Source organism: Oncorhynchus gorbuscha, linkage group LG09 (genome assembly GCF_021184085.1).
Source record: "Oncorhynchus gorbuscha isolate QuinsamMale2020 ecotype Even-year linkage group LG09, OgorEven_v1.0, whole genome shotgun sequence".
NCBI classification, from domain to species: Eukaryota; Metazoa; Chordata; class Actinopteri; order Salmoniformes; family Salmonidae; genus Oncorhynchus; species Oncorhynchus gorbuscha.
In genome coordinates this window covers 39,499,389-39,523,898 of record NC_060181.1, presented here as the reverse complement: position 1 = coordinate 39,523,898, position 24,510 = coordinate 39,499,389, and the positions used below count along the sequence as shown (strand labels likewise).

Here is a 24,510-nt window from a genome sequence, read left to right as displayed (position 1 = left end):
AACCAGTATTGGTCTGTCACATGAATGAAACAAAACGGTAATGACGATTTAATTATGCTAAATCATGCAAATATAACTTGTCTTTGCATAGCCGTATATAAGACAACTGCAGGGACTGCCCAATCAGAGCTCCCGATGGACGTGTGTACTATGGTGCATTGAGTCGGTTGGAACCTCTCCAGCGCTCTGACAAATAAAGGATGATTCGTTTAAGATTGACTTTGAGGGTCCCCGTGTAAGAATTTCCACAACACACGGTTGAAGGTAGAAGGGAGACGGGGAGAGAATAGCTGTGGGACTGGGAGTTGATCCCACACCTGAAAGGGTAAACATGCAGTTGTGTATCCACCCCAGTCCTTGCGCAATCCCAGTCTGCGCTAAAAAGTCCACAGGCCATCAGACTGTATAGATGTGCTGCAGATGGTAACTCAACCCGCGACGCCAGCCACAGGACTGTGGGGGACCTGTGTTTCATGCCGTCGTCCTGTCTTTGCGGTCCTTTCATTGCAGTGTACCTGAACTACAGGACAGTGTTTCTCCACCTTGTTTCCAGGGACCCTGCTGTGCAGTCTTTGCCGGATTTCATTCCTGCTAAGAATTAATTAGACACTAATTAGTACAGAATCGTCTTGGTATCCAATTACCCGAAAGACACTCCAATCACCTGTCTTGGAAAATAAGCTAAGATATTCTGCCAGTTTTTCAGAATAGTTCATAAATGAACTGGAATACTTCAGATAGTTCAACCTGGGACATTGAATTCAGTCTTTTCTTCCATGTAATGGAAACCCTGCTGTTGATGGTCTTTTTGATATATATGTAAATAAGAAATAGGAGAATGGACAAAGAGAAAAATAAATGATGTAACGATATGAAATTTCACCCCCAAAAACAGTCCACTGCTGTAGTCTGAGTGGGAAATGGTCTGAATTGAAATGTTTTCAAAGAGGGCAGTGAACGGGGTCAGCAATCCCCCGAAACTGCCACAGTGTGACTGACATCATTTGACCTAGTTTGGTCCAGCAAGACTCCCACTTAACCCCCCCCCCCTCCTTCCAGGTGCGTCTCCTCTACTGCTCCCAGGAGGAGGCCGCACTGATCTTCAAGGCTGCCTGGGCCTCGGGTCAGGCCGGACACTCCCACATGTGGTTCGCCGTGGGGCCAGCCCTGTCCGGCCTTGGCCTGGAGGGTCTCCCCAAGGCCCTGTTCGCAGTGCGGCCGCAGGGCTGGAGGGACGAGCCCCGCAGGAGGATCGCCAAAGGGGTGTCTGTGCTGACCCACGGAGCCATGGCTTTAAGGAAGGAGTACGGCTGGGCCCGAGGGCCACACTACTTCGCGGGCAACTGCCAGACAGATGGCAACCAGACACAGAGGGTGCCAGACAGGATCAGGTGAGGAGAGCGGAGGTGCTCCTTCAGAACTCTCAGGGGGGAGAACTGCTCAGCTGTGGCAGAGGAGTGTCACATACTGCTGCTGGCTGCTTTTCCCTCTCTATCTTTTTCTCTCTCTCTGCTCTCTCTCTCTGCTCTCTCTCTCTCTCTGCTCTCTCTCTGCTCTCTCTCTCTCTCTCTCTCTGCTCCCTCTTTCTCTCTCTCTTTCTCTCTCTCTGCTCTCTCTCTGTTCTCTCTGTTCTCTCTGCTCTCTCTCTCTCTGCTCTCTCTCTCTGCTCTTGGCTCTCTCTCTCTCCCTCTCTCCCTCTCTCCCTCTCTCTCTCTCTCTCTCTCTCTCTCTCTCTCTCTCTCTCTTAATCTCTCTCACTCTCTCTCTCGTTTCTCTCTCTGCTCTTTCTCCCCCTCTCTCTTTCTGTCTCTGTCTATATCTGCTCCTTTGTCTTTCCTTATCTCTCTCTCTCTCTGCCTTTCTCTGTCATCGCTGATTATCTCTCTGTGTCTGTCTCGCCCCCACCCCACTCTATCTCCCCCCTTGTCTGCCTCTCTCTCCCCATCAACAGCTGAAACACTTCAACCCCTCTCCCTCTCTCTCTCGCCCTCATGTTCCCTCTCTCTCCCTGTCTAGTTCTCAGTTGTGTATGAGAAGTCTCTGTATCTCCCTCCGTCTGTCTTTTGCTGCCTGTCAACCGTGTCTCATAGGTGACTCCTCCAAGTCCCTCTCGTGTCACTCAGTCAGTACATTTGTCTGAAAGATACATGAGCCATGGGTACATGCTGTGTGTCTGTGTCCGTCCGTATCCAATATGTGTCAGAATAAAGTAATGAGCCATGAATCACAACCAGAACATGAGTCATGTTCCTGTGTTGAACCATGCTAACTTGTGAATCAAGTTAAAGATACATGACTTATGTCCATATGAATCAAGTTAAAAGGTGCAAGACTTGTTGCGTTCATGTAAATTAAGTTAAAGATACAGTTGAAGTCGGAAGTTTACATACACCTTAGCCAAATACATTTCAACTCCGTTTTTCACAATTCCTGACATTTAATCCTAGTAAAAATTCCCTGTCTTAGGTCAGTTAGGATCCCCACTTTATTTTAAGAATGTGAAATGTCAGAATAATAGTAAAGAGAATGATTTATTTAGGCTTTTATTTCTTTTATCACATTCCCAGTGGGTCAGAAGTTTACATACACTCAATTAGTATTTGGTAACATTGCCTTGAAATTGTTTAACTTTGCTCAAACGTTTCGGGTAGCCTTTCAAATCAAATGTATTTATATAAACCTTCTTACATCAGCTGATATATCAACGTCCTGTACAGAAACCCAGCCTAAAACCCCAAACTGCAAGCAATGCAGGTGTGGAAACACGGTGGCTAGGAAAAACTCTCTAGAAAGGCCAAAACCTAGGAAGAAACCTAGAGAGGAACCAGGCTATGAGGGGTGGCTAGTCCTCTTCTGGCTGTGCAGGGTGGAGATTATAACAGAACATGGCCAAGATGTTCAAATGTTCATAAATGTCCAGCATGGTCAAATAATAATAATCACAGTAGTTGTCGAGGGTGCAACAAGTCAGCACCTCAGGAGTAAATGTCAGTTGGCTTTTCATAGCCGATCATTGAGAGTAACTCTACCGCTCCTGCTGTCTCTAGAGAGTTCAAAACAGCAGGTCTGTGACAGGTAGCACGTCCTGTGAACAGGTCAGGGTTCCATAGCCGCAGGCAGAACAGCTGAAACTGGAGCAGCAGCACGGCCAGGTAGACTGGGGACAGCAAGGAGTCCTCATGCCAGAATTAGAGAGATAATTAGAGAGAGCATACTTAAATTCACACAGGACACCGGATAAGACAGGACAAATACTCCAGATATAACAGACTGACCCTAGCCCCCCGACACTTAAACTAGTGCAGCATAAATACTGGAGGCTGAGACAGGAGAGGTCAGGAGACTGTGGCCCCATCCGATGATACCCCCAGACAGGGCCAAACAGGCAGGATATAACCCCACCCACTTTGCTGAAGCACAGCCTCCACCCCACTAGAGGGATATCTTCAACCACCAACTTACCATCCTGAGACAAGGCCGAGTATAGCCCACGAAGATCTCCGCCCCGGCACAACCCAAGGGGGGCGCCAACCCAGACAGGAAGACCACATCAGTGACTCAACCCACTCAAGTGATGCACACCTCCTAGGGACGGCATGGAAGACCACCAGTAAGCCAGTGACTCAGCCCCTGTAATAGGGTTAGAGGCAGAGAATCCCAGTGGAGAGAGGGGAACCGGCCAGGCAGAGACAGCAAGGGTGGATCGTTGCTCCAGAGCCTTTCCGTTCACCTTCACACTCCTGGGCCAGACTACACTCAATCATATGACCTACTGAAGAGATGAGTCTTCAGTAAAGACTTAAAGCTTGAGACCGAGTCTGCGTCTCTCACATGGGTAGGCAGACCATTCCATAAGAATTGAGCTCTTTAGGAGAAAGCCCTGCCTCCAGCTGTTTGCTTCAAAATTCTAGGGACAATTAGGAGGCCTACATCTTGTGACCGTAGCGCACGTGCAGGTATGTACGGCAGGACCAAATCGGAAAGATAGGTAGGAGCAAGCCCATGTAATGCTTAATAGGTTAGCAGTAAAGCCTTGAAATCAGCCCTTGCCTTAACAGGAAGCCAGTGTAGGGAGGCTAGCACTGGAGTAATATGATAATTTGTTGGGGTTATAGTCAGGATTCTAGCAGGCATATTTAGCACTAACTGAAGTTGATTTAGTTTATTTGGTAGCCGGAATGTTGAGCATTGCAGTAGTCTAACCTAGAAGTAACAAAAGCATGGATTAATTTTTCTGCATAATTTTTGGACAGGAAGTTTCAGATTTTTGCAATGTTACGTAGATGGAAACAATCTGTCCTTGAAACAGTCTTGATATGTTCGTCAAAAGAGAGATCAGGGTCCAGAGTAACACCGAGGTCCTTCACAGTTTTATTTGAGACGACTGTACAACCATCAAGATTAATTGTCAGATTCAACAGAAGATCTCTTTGTTTCTTGGGACCTAGAACAAGTGTCTCTGTTTTGTCAGAATTTAAAAGTAGAAAGTTTGCAGCCATCCACTTCCTTATGTCTGAAACACATGCTTCGAGCAAGGGCAATTTTGGGGCTTCACCATGTTTCATTGAAATGTACAGCTGTGTGTCATCCGCATCGCAGTGAAAGTTAACATTATGTTTTCGAATGACATCCCCAAGAGGTAAAATATATAGTGAAAACAATAGTGGTCCTAAAACGGAACCTTGAGGAACACCGACATTTACAGTTGATTTGTCAGAAGACAAACCATTCACAGAGACAAACTGATATTTTTCCGACAGATAAGATCTAAACCAGGCCAGAACTTGTCAGTGTAGACCAATTTGGGTTTCCAATCTCTCCAAAAGAATGTGGTGATCGATGGTATCAAATGCGGCTCTAAGGTCTAGGAGCAGGTGGACAGATGCAGAGCCTCGGTCTGACACCATTATAAGGTCATTTACCACCTTCACAAGTGCAGTCTCAGTGCTATGATGGGGTCTAAAACCAGACTGAAGCATTTTGTATACATTGCTTGTCTTCAGGAAGGCAGTGAGTTGCTGCGCAACAGCTTTTTCGACCATTTTTGAGAGGAATGGAAGATTCGATATAGGCCGATAGTTAAAAAAAAGATTTTCTGGGTCAAGGTTTGGCTTTTTTCAAGAGAGGCTTTATTACTGCCACTTTTAGTGAGTTTTGTACTCATCCGGTGAATGGAGAGCCATTTATTATGTTCAACATAGGAGGGCCAAGCATAGGAAGCAGCTCTTTCAGTAGTTTATTTGGAATAGGGTCCAGTATGCAGCTTGAAGGTTTAGAGGCCATGATTATTGTCATCATTGTGTCCAGAGATATACTACTAAAACACTTGAGTGTCTCCCTTGATCCTAGGTCCTGGCAGAGTTGTGCAGACTCAGGACAACTGAGCTTTGGAGGAATATGCAGATTTGAAGAGGAGTCCGTAATTTGCTTTCTAATGATCATGATCTTTTCCTCAAAGAAGTTCATGTATTTATTACTGCTGAAGTGAAAGCCATCCTCTCTTGGGTAATGCTGCTTTTTAAGTTAACTTTCCGACAGTATCAAAAATAAATTTTGGATTGTTCTTATTTTTAGGTTGGATTAGGTTAGGTTGGAAAAATAGGATGATCGAGCAGCAGTGAGGGCTCTTCAATACTGCACGGTACTGTCTTTTCAAGCTAGTCGGAAGACTTCCAGTTTGGTGTGGCGCCATTTCAGTTCCATTTTTCTGGAAGCTTGCTTCAGAGCTCAGGTATTTTCTGTATACCAGGGAGCTAGATTCTTATGAGAAATGTTTTTAGTTTTTTGGGGTGCAACTGCATCTAGGGTATTGCGCAAGGTTAAATTGAGTTCCTCAGTTAGGTTGTTAACTGATTTTTGTCCTCTAACGTCCTTGGGTAGGCGTCTGGAAGGGCATCAAGGAATCTTTGGGTTGTCTGAGAATTTATAGCACGACTTTTGATGCTCCTTGGTTGGGGTCTGAGCAGATTATTTGTTGCGATTGCAAACTAAATAAAATGATGGTCCGATAATCCAGGATTATGAGGAAAAATATTAATATCCACAACATTTATTCCACAGGACAAAACTAAGTCCAGAGTATGACTGTGGCAGTGAGTAGGTCCAGAGACATGTTGGACAAAAACCCACTGAGTCGATAATGGCTCCGAGAGCCTTTTGGAGTGGGTCTGTGGACTTTTCCATGTGAATATTAAAGTCACCAAAAAATTGAATATTATCTGCTATGTCTACAAGGTCCGATAGGAATTCAGGGAACTCAGTGAGGAATGCTCTATATGTCCCAGGAGGCATGTAAACAGTAGCTATAAAAAGTGATTGAGTAGGCTGCATAGATTTCATGACTAGAAGCTCATAAGACTAAAACATTATTTTTTTTGTAAATTGAAATTTGCTATCGTAAATGTTAGCCACACCTGCGCCTTTGCGGGATGCACGGGGGATATGGTCACTAGTGTAACCAGGGGGTGAGGCCTCATTTAACACAGTAAATGCGTCAGGCTTAAGCCATGTTTCAGTCAGGCCAATCACATCAAGATTATGATCAGTGATTGGTTCATTGACAGTAACTGCCTTGGAAGTGAGGGATCTAACATTAAGTAGCCCTATTTTGAGATGTGAGGTATCATAATATCTTTCAACAATGGAAGGAATGGAGGAGGTCTTTATTCTAGTGAGATTGCTAAAGCGAACACCGCCACGTTTAGTTTTTCCCAACCTAGGTCGAGGCACAGACACGGTCTCAATGGGGATAGATGAGCTGACTACACTGACTGTGCTCGTGGCAGATTCTACCATGCTGGCTAACAAATCAAATCAAATGTATTTATATAGCCCTTCGTACATCAGCTGATAAAGTGCTGTACAGAAACCCAGCCTAAAAAAGTGCTGTACAGAAACCCAGCCTAAAACCCCAAACCGCAAGCAATGCAGGTGAAGAAGCATGGTGGCTAGGAAAAACTCCCTAGAAAGGCCAAAACCTAACAGCCTGCTGCCTGGCCTGCACCCTATTTCATTGTGGAGCTAAGGGAGTTAGAGCCCTGTCTATGTTCGTAGATAAGGTGAGAGCACCCTCCAGCTAGGATGGAGTCCATCACTCCTCAACAGGCCAGGCTTGGTCCTGTTTGTGGATGAGTCCCAGAAAGAGGGCCAATTATCTACAAATTCTATCTTTTGGGAGGGGCAGAAAACAGTTTTCAACCAGCGATTGAGTTGTGCGACTCTGCTGTAGAGTTCATCACTCCCCCTAACTGGGAGGCGGCCAGAGACAATTACTTGATGCCGACACATCTTTCTAGCTGATTTACACGCTGAAGCTATGTTGCGTTTGGTGACCTCTGACTGTTTCATCCTAACATCGTTGGTGCCGACGTGGATAACAACATCCCTATACTCTCCACACTCGCCAATTTGAGCTTTAGCCAGCACCATCTTCAGATTAGCCTTAACGTTGGTAGCCCTGCCCCCTGGTAAACAGTGTATGATCGCTGGATGATTCATTTTAAGTCTAATACTGTGGGTAATGGAGTCGCCAATGACTAGGGTTTTCAATTTGTCAGAGCTAATGGTGGGATCCTTCGGCGTCTCAGACCCCGTAGTGGGAGGAGTAGAGACCAGAGAAGGCTCGGCTTCTGTGTAACGGTCATCGTTGCATGAAGAAGTGGACCAAAGTATAGCGTGGTAAGTGTTCATGATTTAATAATAGAACTGAACACTGAATAACAAAACAACAAAGACAACAAACGAAACCGAAACAGTTCTGTCTGGTGCAGACACACAAAATAGAAAATAACTACCCACAAAACACAGGTGGGAAAAGGCTACCTAAGTATGGTTCTCAATCAGAGACAACGATAGACAGCTGCCTCTGATTGAGAACCACACCCAGCCAAACACACAGAAATCGAAATCGAAAACATAGAACACAAAACAGAGAATGCCCACCCCAACCCACGCCCTGACCAAACCAAAATAGAGACATAAAAAGGATCTCTAAGGTCAGGGCGTGACACTCTGACTCCAACTCGCTGCTTAATGGGGAGAATCGGTTGAACGTTTCTGTCGGCTGGATGGGCGACACCGGTTGAGCATTCCTACAGCATTTCCCTCCAGAAGCCATGAGAAAGTTGTCCGGCTGTGGGGACTGTGCGAGGGGATTTATACTACTATCTGTACTTACAGGTGGCACAGACACTGTTTCATACTTTCCTAGACTGAAATTCCCCTTGCCTAACGATTGCGTCTGAAGCTGGGCTTGCAGCACAGCTATCTTCACCGTAAGGCGATCGTTCTCCTGTATATTATGAGTACAGCGACTGCAATTAGAAGGCATCATGTTAATGTTACTACTTAGCTTCGGCTGTTGGAGGTCCTGACGAACCATGTCCAGATAAAACGTATAGGAGTGAAAAAGTTGAATGAAAAAAAGTTGAGTGAGGGAAAAACTAAAAATATAAACGGTAATTTAAAAGTTAAAAAGTTGTCAGGTAGCAAAGTAAGGTTGGCAACAAAACGCACAGCAGCACGTAAACAAGTCTGCGAGTCTTACAATCGCAACATTTATACTCACGTAAATTGTTATCGTTAGATTTTCACAACTCAGTCTCCTTGTTTACTTCTCCACTTGCTTCAAATTCGCTCCGCTCAGCCGCCTAGCGGACAAATTCAACTAATCAGCGTAGACTGAACCATCGGAAGCTTTCTATAATAAGCTTCCCACAAGCTTCCCACAATAAGTTGGATGAATTTTGGCCCATTCCTCCTGACAGAGCTTGAGAAAAACAGGGTCAGGATTGTTGGCCTCCTTGATCGCACAAGCTTTTTCAGTTCTGCCCACATATTTTCTATGGGATTGAGGTCAAGGCTTTGTGATGGCCACTCCAATATCTTGACTTTGTTGTCCTTAAGCCAATTTGCCACAACTTTGGAAGTATGCTTGGGTTCATTGTCCACTTGGAAGACCCATTTGCGACCAAGCTTTAACTTCCTGACTTGAGATGTAGCTTCAATATGTCCATATCATTTTCTTTCCTCATGATACCATCTATTTTGTGAAGTGCACCAGTCCCTCCTGCAGCAAAGCCCCCCCACAACTTGATGCTGCCACCCCCGTGCTTCACGGTTGGGATGGTGTTCTTCGGCTTGCAAGCCTCCCAGTTTTTCCTCCAAACATAAAGATGGTCATTATGGCCAAACAGTTCTATTTTTGTTTCATCAGACCAGAGGACATTTCTCCAAAAAGTACGGTCTTGTGCAGTTTCAAACCGTAGTCTTTCTTTTTTTATGGCGGTTTTGGAGCAGTGGCTTCTTCATTGTTGATCTGCTTTTCAGCTTATGTGAATATAGGACTCGTTTTACTGTGGATATAGATACCTTTGTACCTGTTTCCTCCAGCATCTTCACAAGGTCCTTTGCTGTTGTTCTGGGATTGATTTGCACTTTTCCCACCAAAGTACGTTAATTTCTAGGAGACAGAAGGCGTCTCCTTCCTGAGCGGTATGACGGCTGCGTGGTCCCATGGTGCTTATACTTTATACTTTCCAAGTGGGTCAGATAGTATTTGGTAGCATTGCCTTTATATTGTTTAACTTGGGTCAAACATTTTGGATAGCCTTCCACAAGCTTCCCACAATTAGTTGGGTGAATTTTGGCCCATTCCTCCTGACAGAGCTGGTGTAACTGAGTCAGGGTCCCATGGCTGCGTGGTCCCATGGTGTTTATACTTGCATACTATTGTTTGTACAGATGAACGTGGTACCTTCAGGCGTTTGGAAATTGCTCCCAAGGATGAAGCAGACTTGTGGAGGTTTACAATTCTTTTTCTGAGGTCTTGGCTGATTTATTTTGATTTCCCCATGATCTCAAGCAAAGAGGCACAGAGTTTGAAGGTAGGCACTGACATACATCTACAGGTACACCTCCAATTGACTCAAATTATGTCAATTAGCCTATCAATAAATAAATAATAATATATGCCATTTAGCAGACACTTTTATCCAAAGCGACTTACAGTCATGTGTGCATACATTCTACGTATGGGTGGTCCCGGGGATCGAACCCACTACCCTGGCGTTACAAGCACCATGCTCTACCAACTGAGCTACAGAAGCTTCTAAAGCCATGACATCATTTTCTGGAATTTTCCAAGCTGTTTAAATGCACAGTCAATTTAGTGTATGTAAACTTCTAACCCACTGGAATTGTAATACAGTGAATTATAAGTAAAATAATCTGTCTGTAAACAATTGTTGGAAAAATTACTCGTGTCATACACAAAGTAGATGTCCTAACCTAAGTGTATGTCAACTTCCGACTTCAACTGTACATAGCTTGTTGAGTCCATGTAAATCAAGTTAAAATGCATGACTTGTCTTTGCTAATCAAGCTAGTTTACTGACTAGCATTGGGGGATTAAATGAACTGCTGAGGACGTATTCCATTATATCCACAAAGACATGGTCATACCTTATCTGGATAGTCCGGATGTTCAATCTGTAGATGCTGTGCAGATGGTCGTACTCTCTGTTGGTAAGCAAACTGCATGCTAAGGTTACGGTTATGGTTAGGTTTAGAGTAAGGGCTAGGGTTAAGTTTAGGGTTAGGGTTAGGGTAAGGGTAAGGGTTAGGGCAAAGGTTAGTAGATCGTTAGTTGAAATGTTACTGACAGGCTGTAGATACAGTGCTTTCTGAAAGTATTCATACCCCTTTACTTATTCCACATTTTATGTGTGTTACAGCCTGAATTCAAAATGGATTAAAAAATATATATTCTCACACATCTACACACAAAAACTGAAAACATGTTTTTAGAAATGTGTAGAAATGTATTGAAAATGAAATACAGAAATATCTCATTTACATAAATATTCACATGCCTGAGTCAATACATGTAAGAGTTCCCTTTGGCAGCGATTACAGCTGTATGTCTTTCTGAGCAAGTCGCTAAGAGCTTTGCACACCTGGATTGTGCAACATTTACCCGTTATTCTGTTAAGAATTCTTCAAGCTCTGTCAAATTGGTTGTTGCTAGACAACCATTTTCAGGTCTTGCCATAGATTTTCAAGCAGATTTAAGTCAAAACTGTTGCTCAGCCACTCAAGAATATTCACTGTCTTCTTGATAACAAACTGTGAAGATTTGGCCTTGTGTTTTAGGTTATAGTCCTACTGAAAGGTGAATTAATTTCCCAGTGTCTGGTGGAAAGCAGACTGAACCAGGTTTTCCTCTAGGATTTTGCCTTTGCCTCAATTGATGCCTCAGTTGATTTTTTATCCTGAAAACTCCCCAGTTCTTAACGATTACAAGATTACACATAACATAAAGCAGCCACCACTAAATGCTTGAAAATATGGAGAGTTGTACTCAGTAATGTGTTGAATTCAGGACAAAAAGTGAATTGCTTTGCCACATTTTTTGCAGTATTACTCAATTGCCTTGTTGCAAACAGGAGGCATGTTTTGAAAGAAAAAAAATATTTTCACTCAGTCAATTAGTGTAGTTTTGTTGAGTTTCTATAATGTTGTTGATTCATCCTCAGTTTTCTCCTATAACAACCATTAAACTCTGTAACTAAACTATGTAACTGTTTTAAAGTCACCTTCGGCTTCATGGTGAAATCCCCGAGCGGTTTCCTTCCTCTCTGGCAACTGAGTTAGGAAGGACACCTGTGTATTTGTAGTGACTGGGTTTATTGATACACCATCCAAAGTGTAATTAATAACTTCACCATGCTTACAGGAATATTAAAAAGTATGCTCTTCTTATTTTTACCCTACAAATAGGTGCCCTTCTTTACTGCCATTGGAAAACCTCCCTGGTCTTTGTTGTTGAATCTGTGTTTGAAGTTCACTGGTCGACTGAGGGACCTTACAGATAATAGTATATGTGTGGGGTACAGAGATGAGGTAGTCATTCTTTAAATCATGTTAAACACTATTATTGCACACAGAGTGAGTCCTGCAACGTATTATGTGACTTGTTAAGCATATATTTACTCCTGAACTTATTTTGACATGCCATAACCGTACGTATTGACATTACATATTTATTGACATTGACATGACATTTCGGCTTTTCATTTTTTATACATTTTTACAAATTTCAAAAAACATAATTCCACTTTGACATTTTTACAAGAAATCTCAATGTAATCAATTTCAAGGCGTGTCAATACTTTCTGAAGGCAATAACTTGTTACCAAAGGCCTAAATGGTACCAATTTATGTATTAATTACCACCTACTTCATTCATTGTTAATGTGTCAGCTATAATGGGTCTCTTCAATGCATTTATTTGACCAGTCAAGGTAAAACTACAGTCATCTACCTCTCACCGCTCTCCCTTCTTTTTCTCACAATTCTTTCTATCTTTCATCTGCATCCCCTTCCGTACCTCTCTGCTCCTCTGTCATCCCTGCACCCCTCTCTCCTCCCTGTTTCTCTCCCACTGCTATGCTCTTTATGCTTTGTTTTTATTACACCATTCAATCTCATCCTCAATCTAATTTCATTCTCTCTCTCCCTCCTTCCCTCCTTCCCTCCCACGCTCTCCCATCTATTGTAATTTCACAACCCTCTCTCTCTCTCTCTCTCTCTCTCTCTCTCTCTCTCTCTTCCTCCCCGGTTCACTCTTTTTCTCATCACTCAGTTTCTTCCCTTTACCTTCTCCTCCCCCCCATCTCTCTCCTCCCTCCTCCCTTCTCTATAAGGGATCAGATGCTTCATCGTTTTACATGTAAATAGGATAATTGATTGTGTTGGATTAGATATGTGGAAGTAGAGTAGTGGCCTGAGGGCACACACACTTAATGTGTTGTGAAAAGTGTTATATACAATTTTAAATTGAACATAACTGCCTTAATGTTGCTGGAACCCAGGAAGAGTAGCTGCTGCCTTGGCAGCAGCTAATGGGGATCCTTAATGAATTCAAATACAAATGCAGGGTAGAAATATTGGAGGCAGTCACACACAGCCACGAACCCAACCAGGCACCAAAGCTCCTCTGGCCTCTCTCTGTATCTCCCGAGCCATCACTATCATGGCAGGAGCACTGTCAACAGCATGGGGACACACCAAACAGTTCCCATACCCCCCCCCACCCCCCACCCCTTCCCACCACATGAACTGTCCCGTTTCCTAATGGAGGAGCTGGCACCAGTGAGGCATGGGAGAATCTAATAGAACGGGGGAGGGGGGGGGGCATGCAAATGCAGCTCTAAAGAGAGTACATTAATGTGAATGTTGTATGATGTTTAAATAGCTAGTAACCCCCCTCCTCAAACCCTTCACCCCTACTCCCCATATCCATCTCTCTCTCTCTCTCTCTCTCTCTCTCTCTCTCTCTCTCTCTCTCTATCCCTCTCTCCATATTTATCTGTCTGAATGCATTAGCCATTATAAGGTGTCTTTGTTACGGTACGAGAGACAAATCTATATTCAAATATTCCGTAGCTTGTTCACCTCACAATGTTCGGCATCTGTGGAAACACATGTAATGTCAATGACTGTGGGTCGCCATGACAACATGGCGCTCACCAAGAGAGATCAGTGGCATTGCAGAGTTCAAGTGAATGCTAACATTAACACATGGTCTTTTTTCATCTCATAAGAAAAGCAACCACTGAATAGTTTTGTATTTTTCAGCAGAATTTCTTCTCTGTTTTTCCAAACCATGAAATAATCATTTGAATGTAGAATAGAGACCAAGGGTGTTTTCTGCTTTCATTTTTTTCTGCTTTCTAGTGGATTTCTATTTGCCGTCAGTATTCTCTTTATTGTTTTGACAAATCATGTGTGAAAAGTAATAATGCCCTTTGTGACTCCTTCATACAGCCTTTATAAACATATACAGCCTTCTAGCTCATTTGCATTGCACTCCATTGCGTTGCATTCCATTATTGCCCATCGTATACTATATACAGTAGCAACAGGATGGTTAGGAAGATCAGCACAGCCCCTAGAAGTAGGGCTCCAGCCTGCCTTATCATGTGCCAGAATGTGAATCATTTCTCCTGCTATATGGATCTAGAAATACCCATAAATTATACGTCATAATTCAGCTCAATACTCTTGTGAAGTTGGAGAGAGGGCAGTGGGTGAGACGCAGACAAACATCTCATGTTGTGTGGTAGGCTTTCTATGTGACAGCCTCGTGTAAAGAATGGCTGGATGAAAGGAAATGAGGGCATCTTCAATCAGCGATTGCTGCATCATGAAAACAAGAAAGCGCTGACGAGAAAAATTCCAAATGCCTTCTGAAGGAAGGGAGAGAGAAAGCGAACTGGCATTGGTTTTTCAACATTCTATCTGACTGGCGTCCTCTGTGAATGGTGCTTTTAGGTGCATTGTTGTCATGGCGACACAGAAGCATCTCAGACTCGGTAACCGACAGACTGCCCCTAACAGCAACATGAAAAACATGAAAGCCAACAGCTAGTGTCGTTTTGCTCTATAGCTTTTACTCCTGATTATCAGGGCAGGGCCAGGAAACCATTAGCACTCTCGATATCAACGAGATATAGATGCGCTGAAGATGATGGAAAATAGCCTGCCTGCCCTACATTGCTGCATACTGCAGTCTTTGCAAGTCTCAACCACTCACAATTTCTGCACATTATTCACGTGATAAGCAGGAACTACTTGCCGTTTGCAGAACTTTGGCTACTCCAATGGCAAGCTCCCGTGTTTTGTTCATCAAGTCATTGATTTATTTACATTTTCCTCTCACGTAGATACCTGTAACTGAACAATGGCTGGAACATAATAACAAGCAGCTTGGGACATAGAGAGAGCTCTAGTGTAGTGCCTAACTGCCCAGCTACAGCCTGCTGTCCCTCACCCTGCCACTCTGCTACTCTAGTCTTTCAACTACAAAGCTTGCAGCTGAAGACACATGAAAGATATCTAGTATTAAGTGTCCCCTGCTTCTCTCATTCTCTCTCTCTCTCTCTCTCTCTCTCTCTCTCTCTCTCTCTCTCTCTCTCTCTCTCTCTCTCTCTCTCTCTCTCTCTCTCTCTCTCTCTCTCTCTCTCTCTCTCTGCCACTCTCGCTGCCACTCTCATCGCCTTCCCTGTCACTTCCAGCTAAAACTCGAATCTTGCCGAAAGTCTAGCATGCCACTCCGTTTCTCTGTTTTTCCGTCTCCTGTTTCTCAGTTTCTCTGTCTGTTTGTGCTGACAGTTGTTTAGTGTGCCTCTCTATTTCTCTCTGTTTCCCTGTTTCTATTTCTTTCTCTTTCTGTCTGCCATTCCCACACTCCATTTCCTGTCTTCCAGGTTTTTCAGTAACATTACGCTGAGTGGCCGGGACTACTCGTTCAACAGTGATGGCTACCTGTCTAATCCAGTGCTGGACGTGATTTCCTACTCCGAGGGGAAAGGCTGGGAGGAGGTCAGTGAGTTAGCGTGCTAACCGCTAATTATCTGACACGCTCGCTAACCACCATTTCACACCCATCAAGTCTGGCTAACTTCTCCTCATACACACGTACACACAGTCTCTCCCCTCAACTTGCTAACCACCCTTACCGCACTATCACAGTCCATCGGATGTGTCTACTTACCCCTTATTTAACGTGTTGTCAACCTTGTTAGCTGTCGTTAACTGGCTAACTCAACGTCTAATGTTTGTTCCCCCGAGAGAGAGGAAGCCCATGCACTTGCCTCAGCTCTCCATTCACTCCATTCCTGCTGTTTTCAACTAACCTTTCAGCACTCTGTACGTTCACCCACGTTGTTGCCTCAAGGCCTGGTGATTCCATGATATCCATTCACAACAGGAGGAATTTGTTCAGCATGAACCGTGATATGCCTCCGTACTGTCAAGGTGGGTTAATCTGACCCAGTTGCAGCCTTGTGATAACATGGATTCTGTAGTAGTGCTCCTTCAGTTAATTTCCTATCTCCTCTGAGTGCTCTGGGCTCTGATCAGTAAGGGTGAGTGAACAAGCCGTGGACGATTGAGCTCTGGGACCAGTTTTTTGACCCGAGACCACATTATGTAATGGGAAAAGTCTGACCGCTTCAAATCAAATCAAATTGTATTGGTCGGACACACGTTTACACATGACCACAAATGATATACTGTCCGTCTGTAGTCTCCATAGATCCGTAAATACTGTAACTTACTGTTCCCTATAGTATAAAATAACCCCGATTCCAAATATTAGGATAATAATATAAACGTGTAGGCCATTCCATGGTCGACAGGTATATGTCTAATACATTGTAGTGATATTAGAACCTGACGAGTTCAAGTAACCCTGAAGAAGAACTGGGGAAACGGTTCTCTCAAAGCACTCCCTTGAATTAATTAGTGAATCACTTCAACACAGGTTGCGTTCACTCCTGGTTTTTATTTTCCCCCAGCATGCAGTCTCCAATGTAAGCTTGACCGCCGCGACACGTACCGCAAACCCAGGCAGTGAGTAAAAGAGAAATGTGCGTCGCACAAAAGGTTTCCTTTTTCCTCCTCACGATCCACATACAGTTGAAGTCGAAAGTTTACATACACTTAGGTCGAGGTCATTAAAAGTCGTTTTTCAACCACTCCTCAAATTTCTTGTTAACAAAGTATAGTTTTGGCAAGTCAGTTAGGACATCTACTTTGTGCATGACACAAGTCATTTTTTTCCAACAATTGTTTACAGACAGATTAGTTCACTTATAATTCACTGTATCACAATTCCAGTGGGTCAGAAGTTTACATACACTAAGTTGACTGTGCCTTTAAACAACATGGAAAATTCCAGAAAATGATGTCATGGCTTTAGAAGCTTCTGATAGGATAATTGACATCATTTGAGTCAATTGGAGGTGTACCTGTGGATGTAGTTCAAGGCCTACCTTCAAACTCAGTGCCTCTTTGCTTGACATCATGGGAAAATGAAAATAAATCAGCCAAGACCTCAGGAAAAAATTTGTAGACCTCCACAAGTCTATTTCATCCTTGAGAGCAATTTCCAAACGCCTGAAGGTACTAGGTTCATCTGTACAAACAATAGCACGCAAGTATAAACACCATGGGACCACGCAGCTGTCATACTGCTCAGGAAGGAGATGCATTCTGTCTCCTAGAGATGAACGTACTTTGGTGCGAAAAGTGCAAATCAATCCCAGAACAGCAGTAAAGGACCCTGTGAAGTTAATGGAGGAAACAGGTACAAAAGGTTCTATATCCACAGTTAAACGAGTCCTATATCGACATAATCTGAAAGGCCGCTCAGCAAGGAAGATGCCACTGATCCAAAACCGCCATAAAAAAGCCAGACTACCATTTGCAACTGCACATGGGGACAAAGATTGTAATTTTTGGAAAAATGTCCTCTGGTCGGATGAAACAGTAATAGAACTGTTTGGCCATAATGTCCATCGTTATGTTTGGAGGAAAAAGGGGAGGCCTGCAAGCCGAAGAACACCACCCCAACCGTGAAGCACGGGGGTGGCAGCATCATGTTGTCAGGGTGCTTTGCTGCAGGAGGGACTGGTGCACTTCACAAAATAGATGACATCATGAGGAAAGAAAATTATGTGGATATATTGAAGCAACATCTCAAGATATCAGTCAGGAAGTTAAAGCTTGGTCGCAAATGGGTCTTCCAAATGGACAATGACCCCAAGCATACTTCCAAAGTTGTGGCAAAATAGTTTAAGGACAACAAAGTCAAGGTATTGGAGTGGCCATCACAAACCCTGACCTCAATCCTGTAAAACATTTGTGGGCAGAACAGAAAAAGTGTAAGAGAGCAAGGAGGCCTACAAACCTGACTCAGTTACACCAGCTCTGGAGGAATTGGCCAAAATTCACCCAAATTATTGTGAGAAGCTGGTGGAAGGCTACCCGAAACGTTTGACCCAAGTTAAACAATTGAAAGGCAATTCTACCAAATACTAATTGAGTGTATGAAAACTTCTGAGCCACTGGGAATGTGATGAAATAAATTAAAGCTGAAATATATCATTCTCTCTACCATTATTCTGACATTTCACATTCTTAAAATAAAGTGGTGATCCTAACTGACCTAAGACAGTGACTTTTTACTAAGATTAAATGTCAGGAATAGTGCAAAAACTGTACTACTACAAGTGTACTTCCTAAATGGCTCTAAATGATCTCCTGCAGGTTGGCACGTGGCAGAACGGTGTTCTGGATCTCATTATCCAGCCCTTTTCACGCTACGGCTCCTTTCTCAAGCCGCTGGACGACACCCAGCACCTCAAGGTGGTCACCCTGGAGGAGAGGCCCTTTGTCATTGTGGAGCCAGCCGACCCAGGCACCAACTCCTGCATCCGGGACTCGGTACCCTGCAGACTACCGCTCAACACCACCAAGTAAGGCCTGCTACTGGGGCGGATGTTTTACCATGACCTACCCTGGTCTAACCATGGATATATTTAACCTTGACTGTCCATGGTCTAACCATGTAGATATTTAACCATGACTGACCATGGTCTAACCATGTAGATATTTAACCATGACTGACCATGGTCTAACCATGGATATATTTAACCATGACTGACCATGGTCTAACCATGTAGATGTTTTAACCATGACCAACATGTAACCAACATAGTTTAAATGTTGTAACTATCATAAGCTTAAAGGGTCATACAAAAATGATAACGGTGGTTGGTTATGTTGCTCCTTGTTATTTGATATAGTTTATTGAGAGTGTGTTTCAAATACAATGTTTTACTCCACTCTACCTATGCTGTCACCTGGTTACATTCCCTCCCCTCAAGCCATTCATGGAAAAGAATTGCAGGGAATTTGTAAGGATTTAGCAACTGAATTGCAGTAAATAAGTAATAAACCCTTTAGACTTTGAAAATGTCTTTATAATTGTCAAAGTAAATCTATGCCGTGCGCCACAATGGTGCCCAGTGACCCTATGACATCATCAGCTTCTTTGCTCTACTCTTGATTTTGACAAACAGCTCCGGGCTACACACAAGGTTTCAGTCTGTCCTGGTCTCTGGAGGTCTGTTTAGTGGGTTATGTGTTCCCAGCCTGTCTCTGATAAGACGTCTGGTAACAAAGCCCGCGGAAAGTTCCATCAATTGTATTGGGCTCAGAGAGATTCCCCCAGTTAATCAGCCTGCTTTTAACATTCCATTGGAATCGAAACACACGCGCTTTATCTGTCGACATTCCTATTGTAAAGCTACATGCTTAGAAAGAGTCCACGTATGTCCTGTTAAATCTCCTCGTCCCCTGCTGAGGATAACCCACCCTGAAAAATGACAATTAATCCAGATTTTATGCAGTCCTCCTCCTCCTCTCCTGTCTGTCCTGATATGCCTCCCTTCTCTAAAACTGAGCAGTCCAACTACAGGCAGTATTGATCCAGAAACTACAGCTCTCGCTAATAATTCATATGTTCACTCCTTGCCCTTCTGTGTCTCCCTTCTGTTTCTCTCTTTCCTCTGCCTCCTGTCTCTAACATCTCCCTCCCTGTCTCTCTCTCCTTCCCTCCCTCGCTCTATCTGTAACCACAGTGTGCCGGTGGATGAGAAATCATCGAAGCACTGCTGCAAAGGCTTCTGCATTGACGTCCTCAAGCGATTGGCCAAAATAGTGGGCTTCTCCTATGACCTCTACCTGGTGACCAATGGCAGACACGGGAAGAGGGGGAGTGATGGGCAGTGGAATGGCATGGTCGGGGAGGTCAGGGGTCATGTATTTCTTCTTCTCTCTTTCTTCTCGCATTCAAAAAAACGTGTTCAAGGGGTGCCATGCAATTCCTCCTCAAAATCCCCTGAAAGTAAACGGGAGACAGAATGAGACCAAGAACTGTCTTGGGCAAATGCCTCGCTTGGGCAAATTCGCTAGGAAGACAATCCCCCTCTGGGTGCCTGGATTAATACGGGTGGCTAACAGAGAAGAGATGGGGATGTGTCAACCCACATTCACAGTGACAGCACAGCTAAGGCTGTGTTGCTGTGTTTATACAGCCACCGGGTGGCTAGGCTCCTGCTACTACCAGGTGCAGGTGTCCCTTTTCCTCCTTAGTTGCACAACTCACTCTCGGATCTCATTAACGTAACCATTTTACTACTGAGCCAGCTGGAAGTGAGTGCCTGTGAACGTGAATGGGCCCATTTTTTTCTGTTCCTAACTGCAGTTCCCCTCCCGCCCACCAGGTGGTTTATAAACGGGCCGACATGGCCATTGGCTCCCTGACAGTCAACAAGGAGAGGTCAGAGGCTGTGGAGTTCTCCGTGCCCTTCGTGGAGACGGGCATCAGCGTCATGGTCTCCCGTAGCAACGGCACCGTCTCGCCGTCGGCCTTCCTTGGTGAGCAGGGCTGACTAAGAGCTTATGAAGGCCTATGAAGGGCATATGAAGGGCCTATGACGGGCTATGAAGAGTCTATTGTAACACACAATACCTGACATACCCCAACCAATGTTACCCCCCATTAACAAGGAAAACCTTGATTTCTCCCTCTTGGTTTAGTATCGAAGTTGCCAAGCATGGTTTTCACAGGCATCTGAAACAAAGGCCATAAAAACGTTGATATTTGTATTTTTCACTGTAGCCTTTGGTAAAATTCACTATTCCAATGGGCTATGCCCCCCCCCCCTCCCTCCCTCGATAATGAAGGGTCAAGATATTTCAGAGTAAAATATGTCTCTAAGATAACACCTCTACATTTCAAATCGTGTCAGCCTAATTCCAGACTTTTCCCAAGCATGTAGAGACAGAGACTCAGGCTGCAGACAAGGCCGGCATTTTAATCCTACAGCCATCGATTGAGACGTGATGGTGCGTCTATATCTGCAGCCAGATCTTAGATAATACAGTGTGTAATGGCAGCTCATCAGATATGACTCAGTATTACACAGTAATCTGGCCATAGGAGGCGGCTGTGCTGTAAGTGAAACAAGCTCGCTCAGCCAGCGACTCAAGTAGCACAGACTGGATGTGGTCTTAGTTTCAGACACTCAATCAGCACATAATGTATGTCGTTTCCCCCCCCCCCTCTGAATGATCCATTTCAAACATGGATGTTTATCTATCTGTCAAGTAAGATTTAGTAGACAATCTGGACCTGTACTGTGTGCAACCTGGAGTTTCTTTAGTTTTTTTCCCCCAAGGCCATTTCGTCTGATTCAAGGGTCACTGATTTGATTGTAACCTAAGGGTCCTTGGCTTGGTCTCAGTATGTCTTAGCTGGCATGAGCCCAGAGTAATCTCTTGCCAAGAAAATCTTGGATCTTCAAGCCTGACCCTTTCCGTGAGGTCGTTTTTTCTTGAGACCGTCGACCATTTTGAGCTTGTAAGTTACTCCTATACGACTCGGGTCAGGCAGATTCTGAACCTCCAAAAATGAGACGGTTCCTTATTCCACTTGTGTAATAACAAACAAAAAAACATTTCATGAAACACTAATACATGTAATTACAGTGTTACAGTCAAATTTCTTACTTACAAGCCCCTGACCAACAATGCAGTTTAAAAAATATGAATAAGAAATAAAAGGAACAAGAGTCAAATAACAATAGCGAGATTATAGACAAGGGGTACCGATACAGAGTCAATGTGCGGGGGCACATTGAGGTAATATTTACATGTACTGTTGGTAGAGTTATTAAAATGACTATGATTAGATAATAAACAGCGAGTAGCAGCAGCGTAAAAGAGGGGGTGGGCAAATAGTCTGGGTCGCCATTTGATTAGATGTTCAGGAGTCTTATGGCTTGTGGGTAGAAGCTGTTTTAGAAGCCTCTTGGGCCTAGACTTGGCGCTCCGGTACCGCTTGTCGTGTGGTAGCAGAGACAACAGTCTATGACTAGGGTGGCTGGAGTTTTGAATCATTTTTAGGGCAATTTGCGATGCAACCATAGCTTCATTCTAAGTAGCAAGCCAGTGAGAACCTTGGGACAGAACCCTTGTCTTTGTGATGTGATGTTTCAGAGCCGTACAGCCCAGCTGTGTGGGTGATGATGTTCGTCATGTGCTTGTCCGTGGTCGCCGTCACAGTCTTTATTTTCGAGTTCTTCAGCCCTGTCGGCTACAACCGCAGCCTGCAAAGTGCAAAGAGTAAGTCATTTATTACAGTATGGTCATTCTTATTTCAGGTTATCACCATTGAGGCAATTTAAATGGTCGTGATGAGTTATATGCCATTGTGAGTAACCTGGGGATATTTATTTTCCATTCAATGTCCATTTCTCTCTCTCTCTCTCTCTCTCTCTCTCTCTCTCTCTCTCTCTCTCTTTCTCTTTTTCTATTTCTTCCTCACTCACTGTCTCTCCCACTCCCCCCTCTGTCTGTCCACCTTATCTCTCTCTATCCAGAGACAGGGGGCTCTAAATTCACCATAGGGAAGTCTATCTGGCTGCTGTGGGCTCTGGTCTTCAATAACTCAGTGCCTGTGGAGAACCCCAGAGGAACCACTAGTAAGATCATGGTGCTGGTGTGGGCCTTCTTCGCTGTCATCTTCCTGGCCTCCTACACGGCCAACCTGGCAGCCTTCATGATCCAGGAGGAGTACATCGACACTGTGTCTGGCCTCAGCGACAAGAAGGTGTGCGAGTGAGGAGGCCGTTCTGATCCAAGGCCAAGATGGCCCTAATGTCTGTTTCCATACCACAGCGGTGCCTCAATTTCTTCCACTTGCACATTACCTGTCCATGGATTGGTGAAGGCATTGGAAGGAGGGAGTCTCCATTATTGTTAATCCATGATGGGAATGTGCAAGTGGGAATGTGCAAGGTGGAGAATCAGGGTAGTGCCCGGAAGTCAATAAAAGTACCGTAATTGCTGGACTATTAAGCGCACCTGAATATAAACCGCACCCACTGAATTATTAAAAACAAATTAACTTTACACAGCCTTTAAACGAAACACGGCGTTGTAACAAAAATGAATAGGCTTTAAAGAAACACGGCTTGTAACAAAAATTCAAACAGTAGCCTACCAAGAAAGTCATTGGTCACTATCTTCCTCCTCCTGTGCACTGAAACCACTGAAGTCATCTCCTTCGGTGTCGGAGTTGAATAGCCTCAGAATTGCTTCATCCGATGTTGGATCGTTTTCATTGTCGCTCTCGTCACTTTCATCCGGAGGCAAATACCCCACTGAGCTCATGCTGCCCCTTCAACACGCAGCAGTCCAGCCTTTCGAAACCTGTTGATGATAGTGGATTTTTTGACAATGCTCCACGCTGTCAGGACCCACTGGCAGACTTGACCATAAGTTGCTCTTCGCCTGCGGCCCGTTATAGTGAAGGATTTCTCCCCACTTGTCATCCAAGCCTCCCACTGAACAAGGAGCGCCACCTTAAATGCACGATTTACACTGATGTCGAGTGGCTGCAAATACTTTGGGCCATCTGCTTTTCTTCCCTCTGAAAGCTTTTGTTGTCTTTTTGCACTGAGTCAGTTCCTCACGCTGCTGTTTCCAACGTCTTATCATCGACTCATTAAGGCCAAGCTCCCGTGCAGCAGCTCTATTTCCTTTTCCAACAGCCAGATCGATCGCCTTCAACTTGAAAGCTGCATCATATGCCTTTCTCCGTGTCTTTGCCATGATGAGGGTGACAAAATTACTACTGTAATCAGAATGATGGGAAGTTTGAGCTCGCTCCATTTACGTCACATTATGTGACGGTGCTCAGTTTTCTGGCGGCATGAATCTTGTGAAAGCGGGACAAATCCATAAATTAGCTAAACCGCGAGGTTCAAAGTGTGGGAATAAAGTAGCGGCTTATAGTCCGGATATTACGGTAGACGTTTTTTGTTGTGCTGAAGGTTGGTCTAGTGGTAATTCTGCTGTAATTCAGACAACTTATGCATTGATCCATCTCTAACTTTCATCCCTCTCAATTCTCTCCCTTTCTGAAGATCTCTGTACTTTTTTACATGAGCTCTAAGGACGTTGGGTGGGCACTGGACAGTACAGCCAGAAATCACAATAACATCTCAAAAGATAGACGCTCAACTTGCTGAGTTGGTGTTGGAGATTTGAGCCGCAACCCTTTTGAAACGTTCTCGTGTTTTGTCAGCTCTTTGATTTCATGACACGTTGCTTAGGGTATTGTCCACCTGTCCAACTTCCTTAGATCTCTATGCATGCATTTTTTACGATGTAATGTACTCTTGTCACTCAACATTTACCCTGAATCCCCACATCAACCTCTAGTTCTTCCTCTATCCCCTCAGTTCCAGCAGCCCACTGAGCAGTACCCCCCTCTCCGATTTGGCACCGTCCCCAACGGGAGCACGGAGGAGAACATCCGCAGCAACTACGCCAACATGCACAACTTCATGATCCGCAACAACCAGAAGGGCGTGGAGGAGGCCATCGACAACCTCAAGACTGGGTCAGTTTGTGTGTTTGTGAAGATGACATCCCTTTCATTTCATTGCATTCAACCAGGGCCATGTTCATTGGGCACCAAATGGAAAGAAAACAGACTGAAACAGGGAGGGACTACCTAGACTTGTCCAATAAGAAACGCACATTTTCGTTTTCCGTTGCATTTATTTTTCCCGTTATGTGCCCAAATGA

The 24,510-nt window shown here is 44.2% G+C and overlaps 1 protein-coding gene across 1 annotated transcript in view; it reads left to right on the top strand.

Annotated features, from left to right (window-relative positions):
* Window positions 1–24,510, top strand: part of LOC124043568 (glutamate receptor ionotropic, NMDA 2D-like) — a 56,520-nt gene that overhangs the window by 21,584 nt on the left and 10,426 nt on the right. The window contains exons 4-11 of the mRNA XM_046362281.1: window positions 1,060–1,391; window positions 15,270–15,384; window positions 18,115–18,323; window positions 19,491–19,659; window positions 20,136–20,289; window positions 21,913–22,038; window positions 22,296–22,525; window positions 24,162–24,322. Coding sequence (XP_046218237.1) covers window positions 1,060–1,391; window positions 15,270–15,384; window positions 18,115–18,323; window positions 19,491–19,659; window positions 20,136–20,289; window positions 21,913–22,038; window positions 22,296–22,525; window positions 24,162–24,322 — 1,496 coding nt within the window. The remainder of the gene's footprint in view (window positions 1–1,059; window positions 1,392–15,269; window positions 15,385–18,114; window positions 18,324–19,490; window positions 19,660–20,135; window positions 20,290–21,912; window positions 22,039–22,295; window positions 22,526–24,161; window positions 24,323–24,510) is intronic.